Raw genomic sequence first — 18,984 nt, forward strand, 5'->3', positions numbered from 1 at the left:
AGTTTGAGCCCAATCGGGTACTTTGACCCCCTGGGTAGTGTGCGCCTAAATAAAAACGCTTGTCATATTTTTTTTTTTTTTAAATAAGAATAAATTTAATTTGAACTGACAATTGAAGAACATGAAAATTCTTAGTTAAAACTAAGTAAATAACTTAAAAAACTGCCTTATTTTCTAAAGAAAATTTTGAACAATCTAAAAAACTAAATACAATAGCCGAATTATTTGCAAATTTTTTCAGTTCGCATTTAACGCGTGAAGGAAGCAATTGCTGACACGAGCATTTTCTTTTATATTCATTGTGTATTAGTAACACACATTAAGTGCTTTATGATTTAATGTGGCAAAATACTATGTGTCATAACTGGATAGGAAATAATGGGCTGTGTTGCATTGGACATAGCTATCGGTTGTGATGTATTCATTGTGATTCCCATGGATGGTGCTGCAAATTAAAGAGAAAATTATATCATCATCAACAACAGCTCCAATTCGAAGTCATTTGCTAAGAACTTACCCGTAGCCAGTGTAATTTGTGCCGGTGTACCGATGATTTGTCCAGTACTTGCTTGTTGTACAACTTGTGTACCGCTGGCCAATGCAAGCTGTTGACCTTGACTTGTTGTCGCCGCTATTGCTATGGGTGCACTACTTGCTATGATTTGAGTTTGTGGCTGCGCTATACTTGCTATACTGACAATTGGCGTTGCTTGCATTTGAACGGGCGCTATTGAAACCGCATTCAAAACCTGTTTATTTACAAATAACAAAAATTTCAATTACAATCACATCGGATTTAAAAGACTTCCACGCACATGTAATAAGGTCATATCATGAAATACCAACTTACCGGTGTTGCTGATTGTTGTGATGCTGTCGTTAATGTGACCGGATTCACAATTGTATTTGTACAGCTACATTGTGTTTGTCGTCTTAGTTGCTCATTTTGTTGTAGTAAATACGTGTTTGTGGCACGTAACTCTTGTAATCTTTCTTCGTTAATTTCAACACGTCTTCGCAGTAAATTGTGCTCTTCGTATAACCGATAAATATTGATAACGTCTTCGGTAATGACGACCGACGTTGGTACGGTCGTTGATTGTGCATTCACAGCTTGGCCAACATTTTGCTCAACAAATCGACACTGATGGGCCGCATCATTATTCTGTGTATTGTATGTAGGCACCGTCGTTGAACGTAAATCTTCCATATGTGACCGTTTTGATGGTATAATCGTTTCATGATTGTTGTTGTCAGTCATACCAAATGAACGTCGTCGTGATACCAAAGGCATTGACGAATTCTGCGTAAATGATGGTTGTTGATTTGATTGTGGTGGGGGATTTGTCATCATATTTTCACGATTTGCATAGCCATAATTCAAATGGGGTGGCGGCAGCGAAGGTGGTGCTATATGATGATCGGACTGATTCATATTCGGGACAATCGTAGGTCTTTCTGTTGGGAACACCCCATAGGCTCTATAATGCTCTTCATCCTCTATTGTTCGATGAATAAATCTTTAATAATAAAATATTTAAAAGAATCGATTGAAAAAAAAATATTCATCCAAACATCAGTCTTAATTCAATTCGCACTGTACAAACCTGCAATTGGATCGAAAGCATCCATTGTTTTGAAAATCGTGACAGAAAACCACTTGATCACTGGTCATTGCATGCGGATACTGTAAAATCAAAAATCGACAATCAGAAGTGACTTAAAACATATGCTTAAAATTGTTTGTGCAATATTTTACCCGGCAGAAACGACGGCGACACATGCCCTTTTTAAAATCGTAGCAGAGGGGTGTTTTCGAGCGTTTTCCATTACCATCCGATTGTGCTGTATGATTGTTATCGTTTTTCTTCTCTGCATTCAATCGCGAATTATCTGCTGTCATTTCATCAGCATTATTTTGAGATGAACTGGGTGATTTTTCACGTTTAACCTTCGAATTTTCCACAAATAATGAATTGCCCAATTTTTCCCCGATCAAATGTCGTTCCTCATCCTTTTGATTTGTTGTGTAATCAATGTTTATCTTTCGTGATAATTCCATACCACATTCGACACTCATTTTTATTTGCACCAACAAATTTGTTTATTAATAGCGAGAACAAACAAATTCGCGCGTTCAACAATTTAAAATTGAAATATTTTTTTCAAACTTTTTTTAAGACCAAAATAAATTCGCTTTTCGTTCCGAACAACAAAACAAATAACAAAATTTTCCGTACAAAATAATATTGCTTAAACGAAATGTTTTGTCACTAACATTATCGATGACTGTGCGATGTTTCACCGATTAAAGACAATAGGAAAAAAATGGTGGAAAAAAGTCACTTTGTTTTAGTTTGTTTTGAAAAATGATAGAGAAGAAATCGTATTAATATATGCACACTAGTTTATTGCGTGAATTCATTGATGTTTTCTGTCAAAAGGAAGCATAAGACGACGAAATGTATGGAATAAAATCGAAAATGTCAAAGTCATATGTCGACAGTTGTGTAGGTTGTTTTGATTTGAACGATTCACTAGCACGAATGACTTTTTGAAAAAAATGATTTTTTTTATTAAAACCAAAAAAAATTTCGAGGAAATTTAAATAAAAATGATTTTATATCATGAAATAAGAGTGAAAAGTTAAATAAAAAAATATCGTTCAAAGTGTCTGTGATCGAATCCACAATTGAAACCTAGATGGCGTTGGGTGTCCGCTTTATGAGCAGACGCATTGATTGGTTTGTCAATGGCATTTATTGCTGTGAATTTGTTTACTTCTCAAAAGTGAAAAAAAAAATGTTACGCGTATGGCGGCAGTGCTGTGAATGAGAAAAAAAAGAGCAATAAATATTGAATTGAAAGTTATCACAAAATCACTCAACATCACACACGGAATACGAATGGAATAGTTGAGCATAAAATGGCATCGATTGAAGAGCTGCAAAGCTCTATTCAGCAATATGAATTACAAGTAAGTAACAAAAAAAAATGACAAAAAAATTGCCAATGATTTGGTTAACAAAATATTGAATTGTGTATTTTTCGTTGTTGCCAGTTGTCGCAGGTCAGTGAAGCAATAAAAGCCTGTTCAAATGATACGGAAAAGGCATCAATGGAGAATTTAAAGTGTGATTTACAAGAAATACTCGACTTGACACGTGAAACATTAAACGAAATGCAGGGAATGTCCAAATTCACTGAAGAGTTAAATGAAGAAGAAGATCCGTATGCACAAGAGATGGCCATCTTTTTAGCCGAACTAAATGAATGTGGTGGAACTAGCACAGGAAAGACAACAGAAAATAACATAAATAAAACACCAAACGAAGTGGATAAATTCAAAGTAATTAAAAAAAAACCATGTTATTTTATGAATTATTAACTTAAAAGTGAATTGATTTGAATTTTATAGAGTGATGTCGATACAATAATTGGGCGTAAGTGTTCAGCACCATATACATTTGCGTGGGGAGCAAAAAGTTATCACAATGCATTGATTTGCGGCCTCGAAACCGATATCAATCAAATCAATACAATGGATGACATAAACGTCATGGTTCTATTCACAAATCCAATCCATCGAAATATGGTGCCGTGTCCATTTTACTTGGATGGAAATTGTCGATTCGAATTCAATAAGTGTCGGTGAGCATATCAAAACACAATATCTGTATATGAAGAACCAATTTTTCAACGAGATTCTTTTTTATATATACTATTTAGGTTTTCACATGGTGAAGCTGTACGTTATGTTGACCTACGGGAATATAACAAGCCAAATTTTTCGCTGCTCAATCAAATGAAGCATCCAGTATTAGCAAAACAAATCGATAATATTTGGTATAAAGGTCGAGTTATATCAAGTGATTTCAATGAAAAAACCTGCCAAATAAAATTCGAAAATTCGAAAAAAGATGTGGCTAAATGTGATTTTCATGATATTTTACCAATTGAAGAAGGTTAGTTACAAAACAATTCTTGGAATAACTGTGATAAATGATTTATTTTTTATGATATGTTATTTCTTGCATTTCACAGAAACGCCATTTGTTGCCTCCGACTCCGAAGTATCGGAAGAAGATGATGTTGAACAAATTGTAAAAGCAAATCTAATTGCAAAAAGTCTATTAACACCAGCACCATCCGAACGACTGGGCGCTTGGGAGGCATACACAAAAGTAAATTTCGATGTTTTCTTCATTTTCAATTCTATTTATCACAAATACTAATCATTATTCACTATGTTGTATCTCAAGGGATTTGGATCTCGAATAATGCAAAAAATGGGCTACGTCATTGGTACTGGATTGGGTCAAAATGGTGAAGGCATCGTGGTGCCGATTAGCGCTCAAGTTTTGCCCCCAGGTCGAAGTTTGGATCATTGTATGGCATTGCGTGAACAAGCAAACGGTGACAAAAACCTATTCAGTGTGGAACGAAAATTAAAGCGTCAACAAGAACGACAGGAGATAATCAATGCCAAAGCATATGAACGAGAAAAGCAAAATCAGGATATTTTCAGTTTTCTAAATCAAAATATATTGAATAGCATGCCAAGTACGTCGGGCAATCAAAATAATTCCGGTGGTCAAATGAAACACTCAAAATTGGATATTAAGACGCAAACGAATAGAAAATTAAATGTTGAGAGCTTAAAGATTGGAGAAGACATTCGTAAAATGGAAAAAGAGATACAAAAATTACAGGAGTCGCTGCGTCGTCAAAAGGACAGCACACACATTTCACAGCAATTAAATATGCAACTCGATATTCGAAAGACGGAATTAGACCGCATGAAAAAATCGGAGAGTTGTCTACAGAAAGAGCAAAAATTGCGAACAGACAAGTCAAAGCTAACAATTTTTTAGATATAGATTTTTTTATTATTGTAACGAGATAATAATAATTCTAACGTTCGATGTTCGTGCTAATTTAATCGCAATCGATTATTTAATGATAACCTTAACTTATTAACATTTGAAAATTCATAAAATCGAAAAATTGGAATAAACAGCCCGAATTACAACGATAAAAAAATGCTCAACAAAATCAATTCGAGTTTAATGCAGCCTTTGTTTCTTTTCGTATGATTTCAGCCGTTAATTTGAGTATATCAGCGGAGCCCATTGTCTCTTTCCCTTCAATACTTTGGTATAATTTCACATAAAATTGATTCATAATGTCGCGAATCATATCACCTTTGCCTGCATTTCCCGATGATTTATTGCTTTGATCATGTTGTTCCTTTAATTGTTCACGTAATGTGTCCATTTCAGCGTTTTTCTTTTCAAGTTCTTCGCGTAAAACATTCATTTCTTTTGCATGATTTGCAATGATGTCGGCTTTATCCTTTTCGATTGATTCCATTCCCATCTTTAGACTTTGTTCGGTTTCTTCCCACTTGTTTTTCAACTCCACAATATGATGCTCTTGGTCAGTGATTTTTCTTTGCAATTCCATCCATTCTTTGTCATTATCATTTTCACGAACTATCACCTTTTCGCCTTCAGTCAATTGCATTTTCAATGCACGATTTTCCTTTTTTAGTTCCAGCACTTTTTCTTCCAACCTGATGATTTCTTCATCTTTATCACTGGCATTCGTTGCATGTGTTGCTTTGAGTCGAAGACCTAGAATTTTGAAAAAATCATTAAACCAAACTTGTGCCTTTTGTAAAAAAAGCTATAGCTTACGTTCAATATTGTCCAACATGCGGTCCATTTTCGAGTCCAACTTTGATAAATTCATTCGTACTTCTGTATTTTGGATGCGATTTTCGGTGGCAAATGAATTCAAATCGAATGTAGATGATGGCCAAAATGATGGTTGCAAGGCAACTGAGATATTGGCCGGTTTTGGTGGCAGTTGACCTGTTCGTTCTGCAATGTTATAAGCCGGCTTGATGTTTGGCACTTTTTCTGTATCCGAAGGTTGAGTCGAATCACTATCATCATCGGCTGTAACTGGTTTGATTTTCGGAAGTTGATGACCAATTCTTGCGACACGGTGCACCACATCGTCCTTAGTTTTGAGAATTGGACTGTTGGTCGAATCAACTTCGTCGGGTTTTTCTGCGTTTGATTTTGAACTAACCTCTTCAATCTTTTCCAATTCAACCATATTGATTCGATCGCTTGCCTCGAATTTTATTGCGTTGGCTCGGTCAATGTCACAAACTTCTTCTAATTTTGCGAAGAAATCAGTGCAATCAGCATCATGTGTGAATAATAAGCTCCAAAATCCATTCATATCATCATGATATTGTAAATATGGTGGCTTCCAATACACCTTCGTCGATCTTTTCAGCAAAAATGTGGACAAAATTTGCTCTTTCGTTTTGTAAAGAATCAACTTTGATGTATTCTCGAATGGGTTTTGCAACAATGCCAAACCAAGATGACCGATTGATGTATTGATGTCGCTTATCCTGAAATACAAAAGAACTCCAAATAAGTTGAATGAACAAGAATGATTGAAACAGTATTGCAGTACATACAATTTGAATGCGGTAACAATTTTTGCAATAATGACATTCCACGTTGGTTTGTTCGTGTGGTCCATTTTCTGTGTTTGCGGTTGTGTTGATTTAAGTGGCACATATTTCAATGTTGGATTCACTTCATTGGCACGCTCTGATTCATCAGCTTCAAATATGTCGGCCAAATTTGATTTTCTAGAAGAAAAAGAAAATGATGAAAATAAGATCGACATTTTTTTTATTGTGTATTACTCATTTGAGGTGGGTCCACGGAGAAAATTATCAAATTCATTTTCATCTTTATCCAAGAATGACAATCCGTTAAACATCTTTACTATCCAATATATTCCGCATTAAAAGCATAAGACACGTTTCGCAATTTTCATGAAAAAACAGAAATCAAATTAGATTTTATGCTCACTACGATTCAACGAGAATTTCACAATAAACCGATAGATGATATAGCAAACATTAAACACGATGAGAAATGTCAAATGACTATGATGTGTGTGTGTGTGTGTGCTTAGTTTATAGTAGAAAAAATGACACGCAGATGGTGCTCAGAGTGCGAGAAGAAACAACGCGCTGATCAAAAGCAAACGTCAATCATGTGTCAGTGCTCGTGCATCGTTCGGTTCGGATTGTGTTGAGGAACTTGTTTACATTAAAAACGCGAAGCGACGGAAAAATGACGCAACAATATACAAAACAACGAGACCGTTCATCGTACTAGCGTATAGTCTAATTCACATACATGCATGCGGTTAGCGCTGTCTTTTCTTCGTTCATACTTGTTCCGTTCGGAGTTTCAATCATTTTTCATTTGGCTGACACAATCACATGCACATAATAAGCACAGCGAACGAAAGAACGAACGCGACGTTTTGTTTGTGTGCAAATTGTGCAGTAAGTTTACTCAATTCATAGTGAAACAATACACGTACACACGTCGTGTCGCACATACAATTGTGTGTATTTTCCTTATTATTATTTTTTTTTTGCACGATAGACGAACAGCTTAACGATAAACACCCGATCGAACATCACTTTCCAACAAAAAGTCAAGGTGTTTGCAACCAAACATTTTTCACACATCCATTTTTTTCCTGCATTTTGCTCTGCACATGCAACTCTCACAATTTCAATCACGTTTTGATTTGATATTAAAGAAAAATTAAAATAAAATTAATTTTTATTCGTCAACGAAACCAAAAAATCCCGGTCAAAACTAAACTTAAGTGTTTTTTTTTTAATTTAAAAAACAAACAAGTGATTTAAAACCAACATAAAAGAAATTGTACAGAAACAAATCGAGGAAAAATACCACGACAAAAAAAAAATTATTTGCCGTCGTTTTGGATTGATTGTGTTCATTACAATTTAACAAAAAAAAAATTGTAGCAAAATTATATCTATAATATAATATAAATTCATCGGAAACACATAGCAACAAATAAGGAACAAAAAGAAATCGTCAACATTTATAATTAGAAAAAGTAAATGAAAGTGGAATTTCCGAAAACGCAAAGTGAACAAATTTATAAAAAAAAGATAAAATTAACGTTCACTCAAAATAAAATTGTAACATTGCCATTGTTTGTGATATACATGTATCTAAATTTATTTTCTTCGTAAATTTGTACGCTAATATCGAGTTGTTCCCGAACAAAAAAAGTGTTCTTTTTTTCGCTCTTCGTTTTATTGCAAAATCGAACCGAGTCAATTTCTAGTTGTGTCTATAGAAAAAACAAAATTAAAATAATAATATATATCACATATACGACGTCAGAGAGAATAATTGTTGTGAAACATTTTCATACACGCGAAGATGGAGGTTAGGTCGAACAATGAACAATGTGGAAATGATGCGGCGGCGGTGGTGGTGACGGCCGCAACAGCGGTAACAGCAGCGGCAACGGCATCACTAGCTAAAGCAATTAATCAGTCGTTGAATTTGAATGAGACGACTGTTGTTGCAACACGGACTGCATTCGAAATGGATCCATCCAGAACTATGGTAAACGATGACATAAAACCACCTCTAACCAGAGATGAAAGTAAGTACTCAATAGCATTTATTTTCGGTATTTGTCCATGTGTTTTTCGTGCGATGCAAATTTTGAATAAATTTTAAATTGGACATTAGCCATTGCACAAAACCAAAAATGAAATCAATTTTAACCATGTGGCCGCAATGTGCTTTTTAAATGCACATGTGAAATTTTGATGGTGCTTCTTTTCAACTAATGCATTATTTTATTACAAACACATAGAACTGGTGGCTGATTTAAAGTCTCAAATTCCGGATGTGGACAATATTTTTAAAATTCATCGACGAATTGGTGAAGGAACATTTAGTACGGTTTTTCTAACATCTCTCCGCGGTCAAGAACACCTGCCCAAGAAGCGACTTTTTGCGCTAAAATACTTGATACCAACCAGTCATCCAAAACGTATTGCCCAAGAATTACGATGCTTAAAGGATATTGGGTAAGTTGTTGAATTTTTTTTTAGAAAAATGCGATAAAATATGATTTTCCGATCGAGGAAAAATCATCTCAAATAAACAACATATTAGTCAGACGTGTGTGCGTGTATGTGTAAATTGAATGAGCGAAAGATAGAGCGTACGCACATGCTGTACGAGTGTGTATGACCACTATAGTGCATTCATTGATTCAAGCATCGTGCTTTTCAACGCGTTCGAGGTTAGAATCACGACGAACACATGGTTGTTATTGTTCTTATTATGATGTGTGTTGTTTTTGTTTTTGAATATAAATGACGCAATGACAAATCTTTTCGTCCCTAATAAATAACTTTTAGCTATTTATCAACACAATATCCATGAAAATATTTTTTTCTCTCTCCCTCTCCCCCACGCTAACTCTCATTCTCATTTTCAAATTTGTTCAAATGTTTTTTCACTCATTGTTTTTTTTTCTATTTGTTTGTTTTTTTCTTCTTCTTAAATAGTGGAAGAGACAATGTAGTCGGTGTTGATTTATGCCTGCGTAATAAAGATGCTATAGCATTTGTGATGCCGTATATGCCGCACGATCGCTTTCACGAATATTTTGATAAAATGAATGTTTTCGAATTGCAAGAGTACATGAAAAATCTATTGATCGCCTTGCGTCGTGTTCATGAATTCGATGTTATTCATCGTGATGTTAAGCCGAGCAATTTTTTACACGATCGCAAAAATCATAAATTTTTGCTCGTCGATTTTGGATTGGCGCAATCGTTAGATGCGATGGAAAGTACAAAATCATTAAAAAGTAATATGTGTAAGGAAACCCCAAGTGACAAATCGAACAATAAACCAAATGAAGAAAACACCGAATGTGATAATAAAAGCGAACAATCAACTCCGACAGTACAACAAAGCCAAGACATGGATTGCATCATGGCGGAGTCTAGCGAAACGACTGAAAAGGCAACAACGGTGGCATCGACGGCGGCGACAGCGGCAACGGCAGAGCCAATGGAAACAGAAGACACGGCCAACAATTGTGTGGAAATGACCGTATCAGTAAATATAATGAATTTATCATCATATAATACCAAACGAAAGCTCTCCGAATACGACATTAGTGAAAATCAATGTACAACCAGTGATTTAACGAATCCCGCAAAACGATCACGTACACTTTCCGAACATTATCATCATCATCATCAACAACAACATCAACAGCAACCGCATCCTAATCAATTAACTGCTCAAAGCCATGAAAATACATCACAACAACAATCAAAACCACAACCACCACGCGGACCATACATTCCATCATCACAATTTAAAACACCATTGAAACAAATGAACGAGATCTCAAATCAAAAACAACCCAAGCGTGGAACCACTGAATTCCAATCACCACTTTCGGCTGACATCAAATCCACCGTTTTATCATACAGCATTGGTTCAAAAATTGAAAGTCAACGCAGTGGCTATATCAGTAAATTGTCACCAATACCGAAAATATCTCCAAAACTACCATATTCCAAGAATGTTCCGGATCACAGTAGCTTCAATACATCGACACCAACAACTGGTCGCAATAAATATAATGTCGACAATCGAAACAGTGGACGTAATGTCAAATGCTTTTGCTATGGCCGTCCAACGGTTTGCAACATTTGTTTGGTTAAGAAAGAGATTCAAGCAACACGGGCTGGCACTCCTGGCTATCGTCCAACCGAAGTACTTTTAAAGTTTCCGAATCAAACAACGGCTGTTGATTGCTGGGCAGCAGGTAAAAATCACATTTTCCCAAAATAATTCGATGAAACATTCTTTAATAAATATTTGTGTTTTTTTTCTCGTACCACAGGTGTGATCTTGATTTCAATCTTATCCGGATGCTATCCATTTTTTAAGAGCCGCGATGATTTTAATGCCTTGGCCGAAATAATAACCGTGTTTGGTGATGAAGTGGTGAGAAAAACGGCACATGCATTGGGACGCAATGTGTGCATCAGTCACAAGAAGCGACCATTACATTTGCGAAAATTGTGCATTCGCTTGCGAAATCGCCAAAAAATCCAAAATACTCCGTTCAATGAAAATAACAACAGTACAAATCTTCAGCAACAATGTGACAATTGTGAACAAAAAATGAACAATTGTCTTTGTCAAGACAGCGATTACAATACGGATTTTTCAAATGACGACATCTATCCGGACAGTGTGTACGATTTACTCGAGAAATTGCTGGCAATCAATCCGCATAATCGTATCAGCGCAAAAGACGCACTTGAACATCCATTTTTTCAAGAGACGATTTAAAATAGCCACAATTATTTCTCTCTTATTCACCTATCTAACATACACAACCTTACACACACACACACACACACACACACACACACACACACACAAATACTTACACCAAATTTTGGGGGCAATTGTCGTCTCAATATCTCTTGTTATGAACTCATTTTCTTTTTATTTCTTTAAAGCACCTACACCTAGCCACAATCAAACAAACGTACATCCCATTTATTTTTATTGTTTACTTTTATTCGAAAATTGTATACCGTAGTATGATGCGTCGGCATCATCGGCGCAATTCAAAAAATGAATTGTTATTATCATGAACGCTTCTGTGAGATCCAAATGTTTGGTAGAAAGCTCTATGCGAAAACATTTAGTATTTATGTATACAAATTGGAATTTATGTTAAGTGAAAAGCCCCTTCCCCCCCTCAAAAAAATGCGCACCAACAACAAACCAATTCGTATCGATGACATTGAAATGAGATCATGGAAAAATGTTGCAATCACTGAAATCTTTGTTAGATTTTTGACTTTTTAGTTTAATGTGAGATTTGTATTTATTTTTTATTTATTTAATAAATTATTTGTAGAATCGGTATATGTGAAAAGAAAAAAAAAATCAATCACGTTTGTGTTTTATTCCTTGATAACATTCATACGATTCATTTTTCAGCGGATTGTGTGCATACTATAATCAATTGTACGGTGTATGCGCGAAAATGTGTTGAATTTTTCGCGGCGCATTTACCGGTAGCATGTGGTCGGAGCATATGGAAATTGAGCAAGTGAACGTTGCCCCAAGAATGAGAGGTGGAACGCAGCTTTTTTAGCTGTCACAACAACGGTGTGTACTTCATTCATCGTATTTTGACATTTCGCTTTAATTCCTATACGAAACCATGAACGACTTTTGCACTTATACGCACATACACATATTCATAGGCTACCATTCACATTCACTATGACATTCGTACAGTAATTTTTTTTATATTTATTTCATTTTGGACTTACTTTCAGTATTAGTTACATATGTTATGGGAATCAAAGTGAATGTAACGCTCGTTCATCGTATTTTTTTATTCACAATTTACTCTTCCAATTTATCTGTTTTGTAATTTAACTTAATGAGATCCATACGAGACTTATAAAGTGATTTCATTATTTTTTAATTATTTTTTTTTTCATATCAATTCGAAGATTTTTGTTTAAACATTTCCAATTGAAGCGACGAACATTTTTCATCATTCGTCGCGAATAAACAAAAAAGACACAAGAAGATTGTAAATAAAAAAAAAATAAATAAAATAAGTGTGACACGAAAAACGAATTGATTTCATCGAGACTCAAGTGGATAATCTGTTTAGCAACAGTAAGTAATCTTGGCTATTTGTATTAGTGCATTAATTAACTGCATTGAAAAGACTGTGCAGTATCAAAATAAATAAAAAACGATGAAAATGACAAGAAGTCATGACAAAAACAGCGATGCAAAATGACAAAATGATAGCAAAGATTTTTTTTATTTTCATAAATAATGGAAACCGCCTGTCATACGATGCACAGATTTATTTCAAACCTTTAGATGTCAATTGCGTAAGCATATTTTGAAATGGCATGCCTTTCAATCAGGTTTCGCCATAGCAATTGTAAGACATGCATGCATTTTACACCAACTGCATTGGTTTGAATTTTCAAATTTTTTACTAATTACTGTGCGAACTATAAGATTATAGATAAAAAAATACCTGAACAAGTTTAGTCTCTAGTTTATTTCAACATCGAAGTCGTCATTAAGACAAACTTTAACTATCGAAATTATACAAGTTAGCTAACCTTTTTAGCCACTTTGACAGACACTTAATTTCTTACAAGTTTTTGTCAATTTTATCATTATTTATACCTTTTCACGATATGCAAGTACAGATTCAAGTTTTACCCAATTTCGGCTAAAATTGAATTGTTTCAAAAATGATCTGTTTTTTTTTGTTGATCAAATAAAATGCAACGTTAATGCGTCACTGTATCAATAATATTGGAACATTTTTCACGCGAAATCCATACATTTCATCATGCAGAAAATATTTCTTAATTCAATGACCCGTTTCGGCGAAGTTCTTCTTTATCTAAAAGGAATGTTCTTTATTAACTGTCCCACAATGCAATCCATCGTCAGCTAGCGAAGAGAGTAAATACTAAATAATTGTATACATTAATGAGATATTGCGAATATACATTAAAAGTAACTACAGCATGTGAATTTCCGAATTGAGTGGCTACTGCAGTTGAGTTTGGGTGATATAAAATACAAATAGAACATTATCCCTTCATGCAATGTGATATATGTGAGCTTCTAGTGATATAAATATAAATATATGAGAGATAAGTATTTTTAAAATAAAAGAACAAGAGTGTAGATAAGTATCTATTTTGTCATTTCATCGAGAGAGCACACCATTGAAATGTGTAGTTGTTTTCGTGTTCAATGGATGATTTATCATTGAACGCATTAGAATATTTCAACTGATATTCACATTTCATGACCACTACAACCAGTTTTTTTTCTTTAAAAAACACTCTCCACCCATTTGAAATGAATACAAATATATATTGAAAAAACCGTACGGTATCTCTGCTTTGACCGTTTTGGTATCTACATTCATTACAAAATAAGATCCGCATCGATAGCACGAATCGATCAGTGGCAGTGGAGCTAGTTATGATCGAATACATGCTTTGGTTCATGAAGTATGTGCACTTACACAATCGGCTAAGCATGCGATCGATTGGTGCTTGTTAATGTGAAAAAAGTGTATTGAAAAGATGTGGAAAAAAATATTGCCTTAAAAAAATGTTAAATTGACTTATACACAGTTTTTACATCTCTGCCAAAGCAACTTTTGTGTATGAGCCAGCAAAAAATTCCAATATGGAAGTGCCGGTACAACGTTGTTTTTTTATTACAACAAAATAATGAACGGTAGATTCATGACGCTAAACATAAAATAAATGTACAACATTAAATGAACAACAAAACGTTCACGTTTTGAAAGACCTTTTTTCCCGTTTAGTTTGCCATTCTCTTTCTTTGTCTACTTTTTTTCAAATCTCTTTTTTTTTTCATTTGCTTCATTTAACTGTACCAAATGTAAGCCATAAAGAGATTTCGGCTACATTTAATTTTGCGGAACACTTTGGTACATAATTTGTATGCCGTTGTATTCGTTCCAAAAATGGTTTAAATACTTAGCTTGAATGTCACGAATGATTAACGTATTGAATTTCGATGACGTGCTTGATTTTTTTGCCTGACTCCGACTGGTTTCTAATCATCGTTTAAGCTTTATTTGATTCCAATCCAAGAATAAATCGTGACTATAAATGTTAACAAAATAAATTTTTGTTTATGTGGCGTTTTCAAGCAAGACATTCATAACCAAAGCAGAAAAAATATAACAATCACAGAGATAATTGAATATTTTCAAAGTGAAAGTAAGTAATTTGGAGCAATTTTAACATCGGATACAGTATGGTATTAAATCATTAAACTATTCTTTGTTTACTACGGATAAATTGCGGTAAACAAATACACCTTCACTTATGTGTGCTATTACGGTATACCGCCGCATTTTTACCGTCTTTAATGTGGTGAGAAAATTCGTTTCACAAACTGTTTTCGTAATTAAATTTATTTTAAATAGTGCTCGAATTCTTCAAACCAAAACCACAAACATCAAAACTTATCGCTTGAAAATATAGATATGCACTCCAGATTTGCTTCTAATCCACAAATTTCCTGTGGTTTTTTTTTTGTATCTCGGGTAATAAATTTTGACTGATCAAAATCTTATCAATTAAATTGGAAGTAATCGCAGCCTGTCACAACAGTTTTATGTGTGTTTTTATCTCGTTTTTATGAACAAATGAACAAAATTAATTGTCAGAGATGTGATAAAAATATTGCTCAAAGTTCGATATAATTTGTATCTTATCACTGAAGAGTACAGTAACCTCTAAAGAAATGAACTTTCATTTCCGCATTTAGGAAAAACTGTTTTTGATGGACAGACTCACATCTTACATCGTACAAGAAGAAATTGTATGGTTCAGTTCTCTGATAATCATATCTTTGAAAAAATTATTATTGAAAAATTATCCAAAGGATTTGTATTAGGTATTTAAATGATTACGATTATTCTGATGATGGTAAATTTTGTGTTATATGATCTTATCAACATTGTACTCATAATAAATAAAAAATATTTCTTCATATTGTGAACTCAACTTAAGGTGTTTTAAATTATTTAATTAGATTATTTATCGGAGTTTCACGTTTTACGTTCAGTCCACAAACAATATTTAAAAAAAATGATATAGTAAGTGGGTAACTTTTGATTTATCAATTGAGTTTATAATTTTCGGTTTCCAAAGATTTAGTGCTCTCGAGATTTTTCGTTAAATTTTTTGCAAACACACGCCATTTTATTTCGAGATAAGTCGTTCCATTTTACTTTTAAAAGGTAGCGAAAGTGAAAAACATAAATTTTTCAAGTCATTTAGCAAGTTTATTGTATATTCTAAAAATATGTTTTGTCATGCACTTGAGTTTGTTACGTCAATAGTGATAATTAAAGACAAAGGAACATTTTTATTGGGAATTGTTTTTCGTTAGCAACTGAATCAAATTTAAACATTTTGTAATAAATCATATTCGATCGATGCTTTTGAAAATCAAGCTTGAGGGCAATTGAAATGATATAACAAATTGAAAAGCTTCAGTACAGACTATAATATAATAACTGAACCAATTTCAAGACAATGCTATTGAATTTTAATTAATGCTCTGTCGCTGTACATTTCCATGACCTACATCTTTTCGAAGCTCATACACCAGATCTCCGGTGCGTACGTATATTTTGTGCTCGTAAATGGAGAATATAATAAAACGGATTCCAATCATTCTTCGATTTATATCCATATAAATTCCACCGCAGAAGCAATTTCAAACTTACTCTTATTCAGAATATTTTCACATCAAAATGAGCATTCTTCAGTTTACGCGATGGAATTTATGAACATTGAATGTTCACGACTTTGATAATGGTCTTATCATGCTATGCGTAGTTATTTCTTCGTTTCAATATATCTACGTAGAAAGTACTCAACAGGTTCCAATCTTGTTAACATGTATATACATGTGGAACAAAGAAATATGGTGAAATAGTGTTGTAAATAAAGAGGATAATAAGTTTTTATATTATTTCTAAGACGCAATACACACATAAATGCAATATCAATCACTTAAAATTATTCCCTTGCCCAAGGACTCTCCATTTTACAGTAAATGTTTATTTTACATTAAATTATTTGAGAAAAAACGGTTGCAGAATTTTAATGTGAAGATATATAGTGATTGGTTACGGAACGATTGAAAAGTACAATATCGAGAACGACGACTATTGATTAGATAAGAAAACATTATCTATTGATTAAAAATAAAAATCTTCAGACCAAGTAATGTTGATTTCATCGGACAAAACAGTCAGTCAATAATTGTATTCGTACTGTCTTGTTGCGTTTAAATTCAATTTTTTTTTCTCTTTAATTTGAGAAAATAGCCGTCTGTAAGTTCATTGTCATTTATTTCCGTCTCTAAGCTATGTTTTATATTTTACAAGAGTTCATCTGTTGTGTACTCATCACAAAACATTGTTTATTTATTTGAATCAAATATTGTTACACTACATCAAATATGAGATTCTTATTTGATTGTGCGATGCCTTAAAGTTGGTCTCAAACAATTTAAAGCAATTTAAATTGATTATTAAAATGGTCAAACTTCAACGATTTCGTTCTTCGTAAAGATATGTATAAATAGAGAGAGAGAGAGAGAGAATTTCGAAAATAATGGCAGTGTTATTTTTTGCAAATACCATAAATTGAGTATAATTTGCCCCTCATCACCTTTGCACCACAATGAAAATCGTTGCCGATATATCGATAAAGTATATATTCTTCTTTTATTTTCACACATTTCATAGGTTTTAATTACTCAAAATGGATCACAGTGCACATATGGGTCATAATCACGTGGATCACGGAATGGATCACAGTAATATGGATCACAGTAACATGGATCACAGTAACATGGACCACAGTACTATGCATGGTACGATTAATTCTTTCAAAAAAAAAAAACTCTTCGAAAAATGACAAACAAATAATATTTGCAGGCGATAATAGTGGAAATGCCAGACACGATATGGGACATATGATGGATATGACTGTAATTCAACCAATTTTTTTAAATTCAACATCATGACTTTGTGTTAATGGTTATTTTTTTTTCTCCAAATGACAGTTCCATTTCGGCTACACCGAAGAAATTCTTTTTAAACAATGGTCCATTGACAGCACGATGGGTCTCATACTTTCCGTAATATTGATTGCCGCCATGGCCGCACTATACGAAGGCTTGAAATACTATCGTGAATATTTGTTCTGGAAAACGTACAACAGCTTGCAATACCGTGCTGTCACTCTTCCGGATAAAAATGCCGTCGTCGGTGTAAACAGCGAAGATACAACTGGTGTCAAGTGAGTGAATTCGGTTTTCTTTTTTGAATGAATTTAAAGAAGAAAAAAGTGTTCGGACACTTTCATGCTTTGACTGAGAAATTTATGCTCTAGCGCGAGAACGATCAAAATCTCTTTAATCTCCGTTCATATTTAAATTAATTCTGTGTATTTTCTCACACAAATGCAGCATTGTCGGTGAAGTCATGCACAGACAGCCGTAAGTTACTGATGAATTTGTTGCATGTTGCACGCTCTATCGCACTTTTAGCAAATACCAAATATACATAATCACACCAAATTCCAAGCACACCAATTTCTGCTTTTTCAATTTTGATAACCTTTTTTGTTGAAATGTAACTGGTTATGAGTTGATTTGTGTTTTGTTTCTTGATTTTTGTTTTTATAAAAATTTAAAGAATTTTTTTTTCTTAATGTATGCCAAATTCGTATATTATTTATAAGTTTTGTATAGATTGAATTGCTTTGTTTTTTTTATCCCTTTTAAATTTATTGTACTCAAGTATATGACTATTTTATGTTGTTGTTGATGTTGTTTTATGTATAAAACATTATTCTAAAAACCTTCTTATTTCTTCTTCTTTCAAATTAGGCCAAGTATGACATCCTTCATGCACATCTACCAGACATTTTTGCACATTTTGCAAGTGACGTTGAGCTTCTTGCTGATGTTAATATTCATGACCTACAACGTTTGGTTATGCCTTGGTGTTGTTGTTGGTGCAGCAATCGGTTACTTCTTGTTTGGATGGAAAAAGAGTGTTATTGTTGATATTACTGAGCATTGTCACTGAAACCGATCAAAGTTTTTCTTTCGTTTACACAATACAGAAATTTTTTAACTAACGTTACGGAACCATACGTCCGCCGTACTTTTTATAGGTGTAAAAAATAATTTTTTTAAATATATTGTTTCGAAATTTTATTTTGGAAAAAAAACTTAGGCACTTAATAAATGGAATTTAAAAAGGATTGAAATGGATTGAAATTTAAATGCTTGCGATTTTTTTAAAAATAGGAACGAAAAAAGCCAAAGTGAGTATTTTGAATGAAAAATGTTGCTAAGTGTGTTTTTTTATTGAGCATTAAATTGAACATTCATCAAAATAACTTATTTCAAATATTAA

General features: G+C 33.6%; 4 protein-coding genes across 6 annotated transcripts; 2 read left to right on the top strand and 2 right to left on the bottom strand.

The window, feature by feature from the left end:
• Nucleotides 1-164: 164 nt before the first annotated feature.
• On the bottom strand, nt 165-2,395 carry LOC116342860 (zinc finger CCCH domain-containing protein 10-like). Its single transcript, XM_031770644.1, has 5 exons — nt 1,760-2,395; nt 1,608-1,687; nt 851-1,520; nt 518-749; nt 165-445 (listed from the first exon to the last, which is right to left on the bottom strand). The coding sequence occupies exons 1-5, from the start codon at nt 2,078-2,080 to the stop codon at nt 336-338; spliced, it is 1,413 nt and encodes a 470-aa protein (XP_031626504.1). The 5' UTR covers nt 2,081-2,395; the 3' UTR covers nt 165-335.
• Nucleotides 2,396-2,750: 355 nt separating this feature from the next.
• On the top strand, nt 2,751-11,359 carry LOC116343094. Its single transcript, XM_031770991.1, has 10 exons — nt 2,751-2,977; nt 3,062-3,349; nt 3,419-3,651; nt 3,730-3,965; nt 4,045-4,184; nt 4,263-4,868; nt 8,298-8,541; nt 8,758-8,974; nt 9,461-10,740; nt 10,819-11,359. Exons 1-10 carry the CDS (start codon nt 2,927-2,929, stop codon nt 11,271-11,273), a joined length of 3,750 nt encoding a protein of 1,249 aa, XP_031626851.1. The 5' UTR covers nt 2,751-2,926; the 3' UTR covers nt 11,274-11,359.
• On the bottom strand, nt 4,928-6,964 carry LOC116342761. Its single transcript, XM_031770494.1, has 4 exons — nt 6,737-6,964; nt 6,503-6,679; nt 5,700-6,433; nt 4,928-5,636 (listed from the first exon to the last, which is right to left on the bottom strand). The coding sequence occupies exons 1-4, from the start codon at nt 6,811-6,813 to the stop codon at nt 5,056-5,058; spliced, it is 1,569 nt and encodes a 522-aa protein (XP_031626354.1). The 5' UTR covers nt 6,814-6,964; the 3' UTR covers nt 4,928-5,055.
• Nucleotides 11,360-12,359: 1,000 nt separating the features above from the next.
• Nucleotides 12,360-18,829, top strand: LOC116342754 (high affinity copper uptake protein 1). 3 transcript variants are annotated; one of them, XM_031770477.1, is made up of 6 exons: nt 12,360-12,632; nt 17,302-17,429; nt 17,494-17,546; nt 17,622-17,857; nt 18,027-18,056; nt 18,450-18,829. In XM_031770477.1, exons 2-6 carry the CDS (start codon nt 17,318-17,320, stop codon nt 18,649-18,651), a joined length of 633 nt encoding a protein of 210 aa, XP_031626337.1. In that variant the 5' UTR covers nt 12,360-12,632; nt 17,302-17,317; the 3' UTR covers nt 18,652-18,829. The 3 variants fall into 3 exon arrangements, with proteins under 3 accessions (XP_031626337.1, XP_031626339.1, XP_031626338.1); XM_031770478.1 differs by lacking the exon at nt 12,360-12,632 and adding an exon at nt 16,762-16,884; XM_031770479.1 differs by lacking the exon at nt 18,027-18,056 and having other exon boundaries at nt 12,453-12,632.
• The last annotated feature ends 155 nt before the right edge of the window (nt 18,830-18,984 follow it).

Source organism: Contarinia nasturtii, unplaced genomic scaffold, assembly GCF_009176525.2.
Source record: "Contarinia nasturtii isolate CC-2019 unplaced genomic scaffold, AAFC_CNas_1.1 Cnas_scaffold_928, whole genome shotgun sequence".
NCBI classification, from domain to species: Eukaryota; Metazoa; Arthropoda; class Insecta; order Diptera; family Cecidomyiidae; genus Contarinia; species Contarinia nasturtii.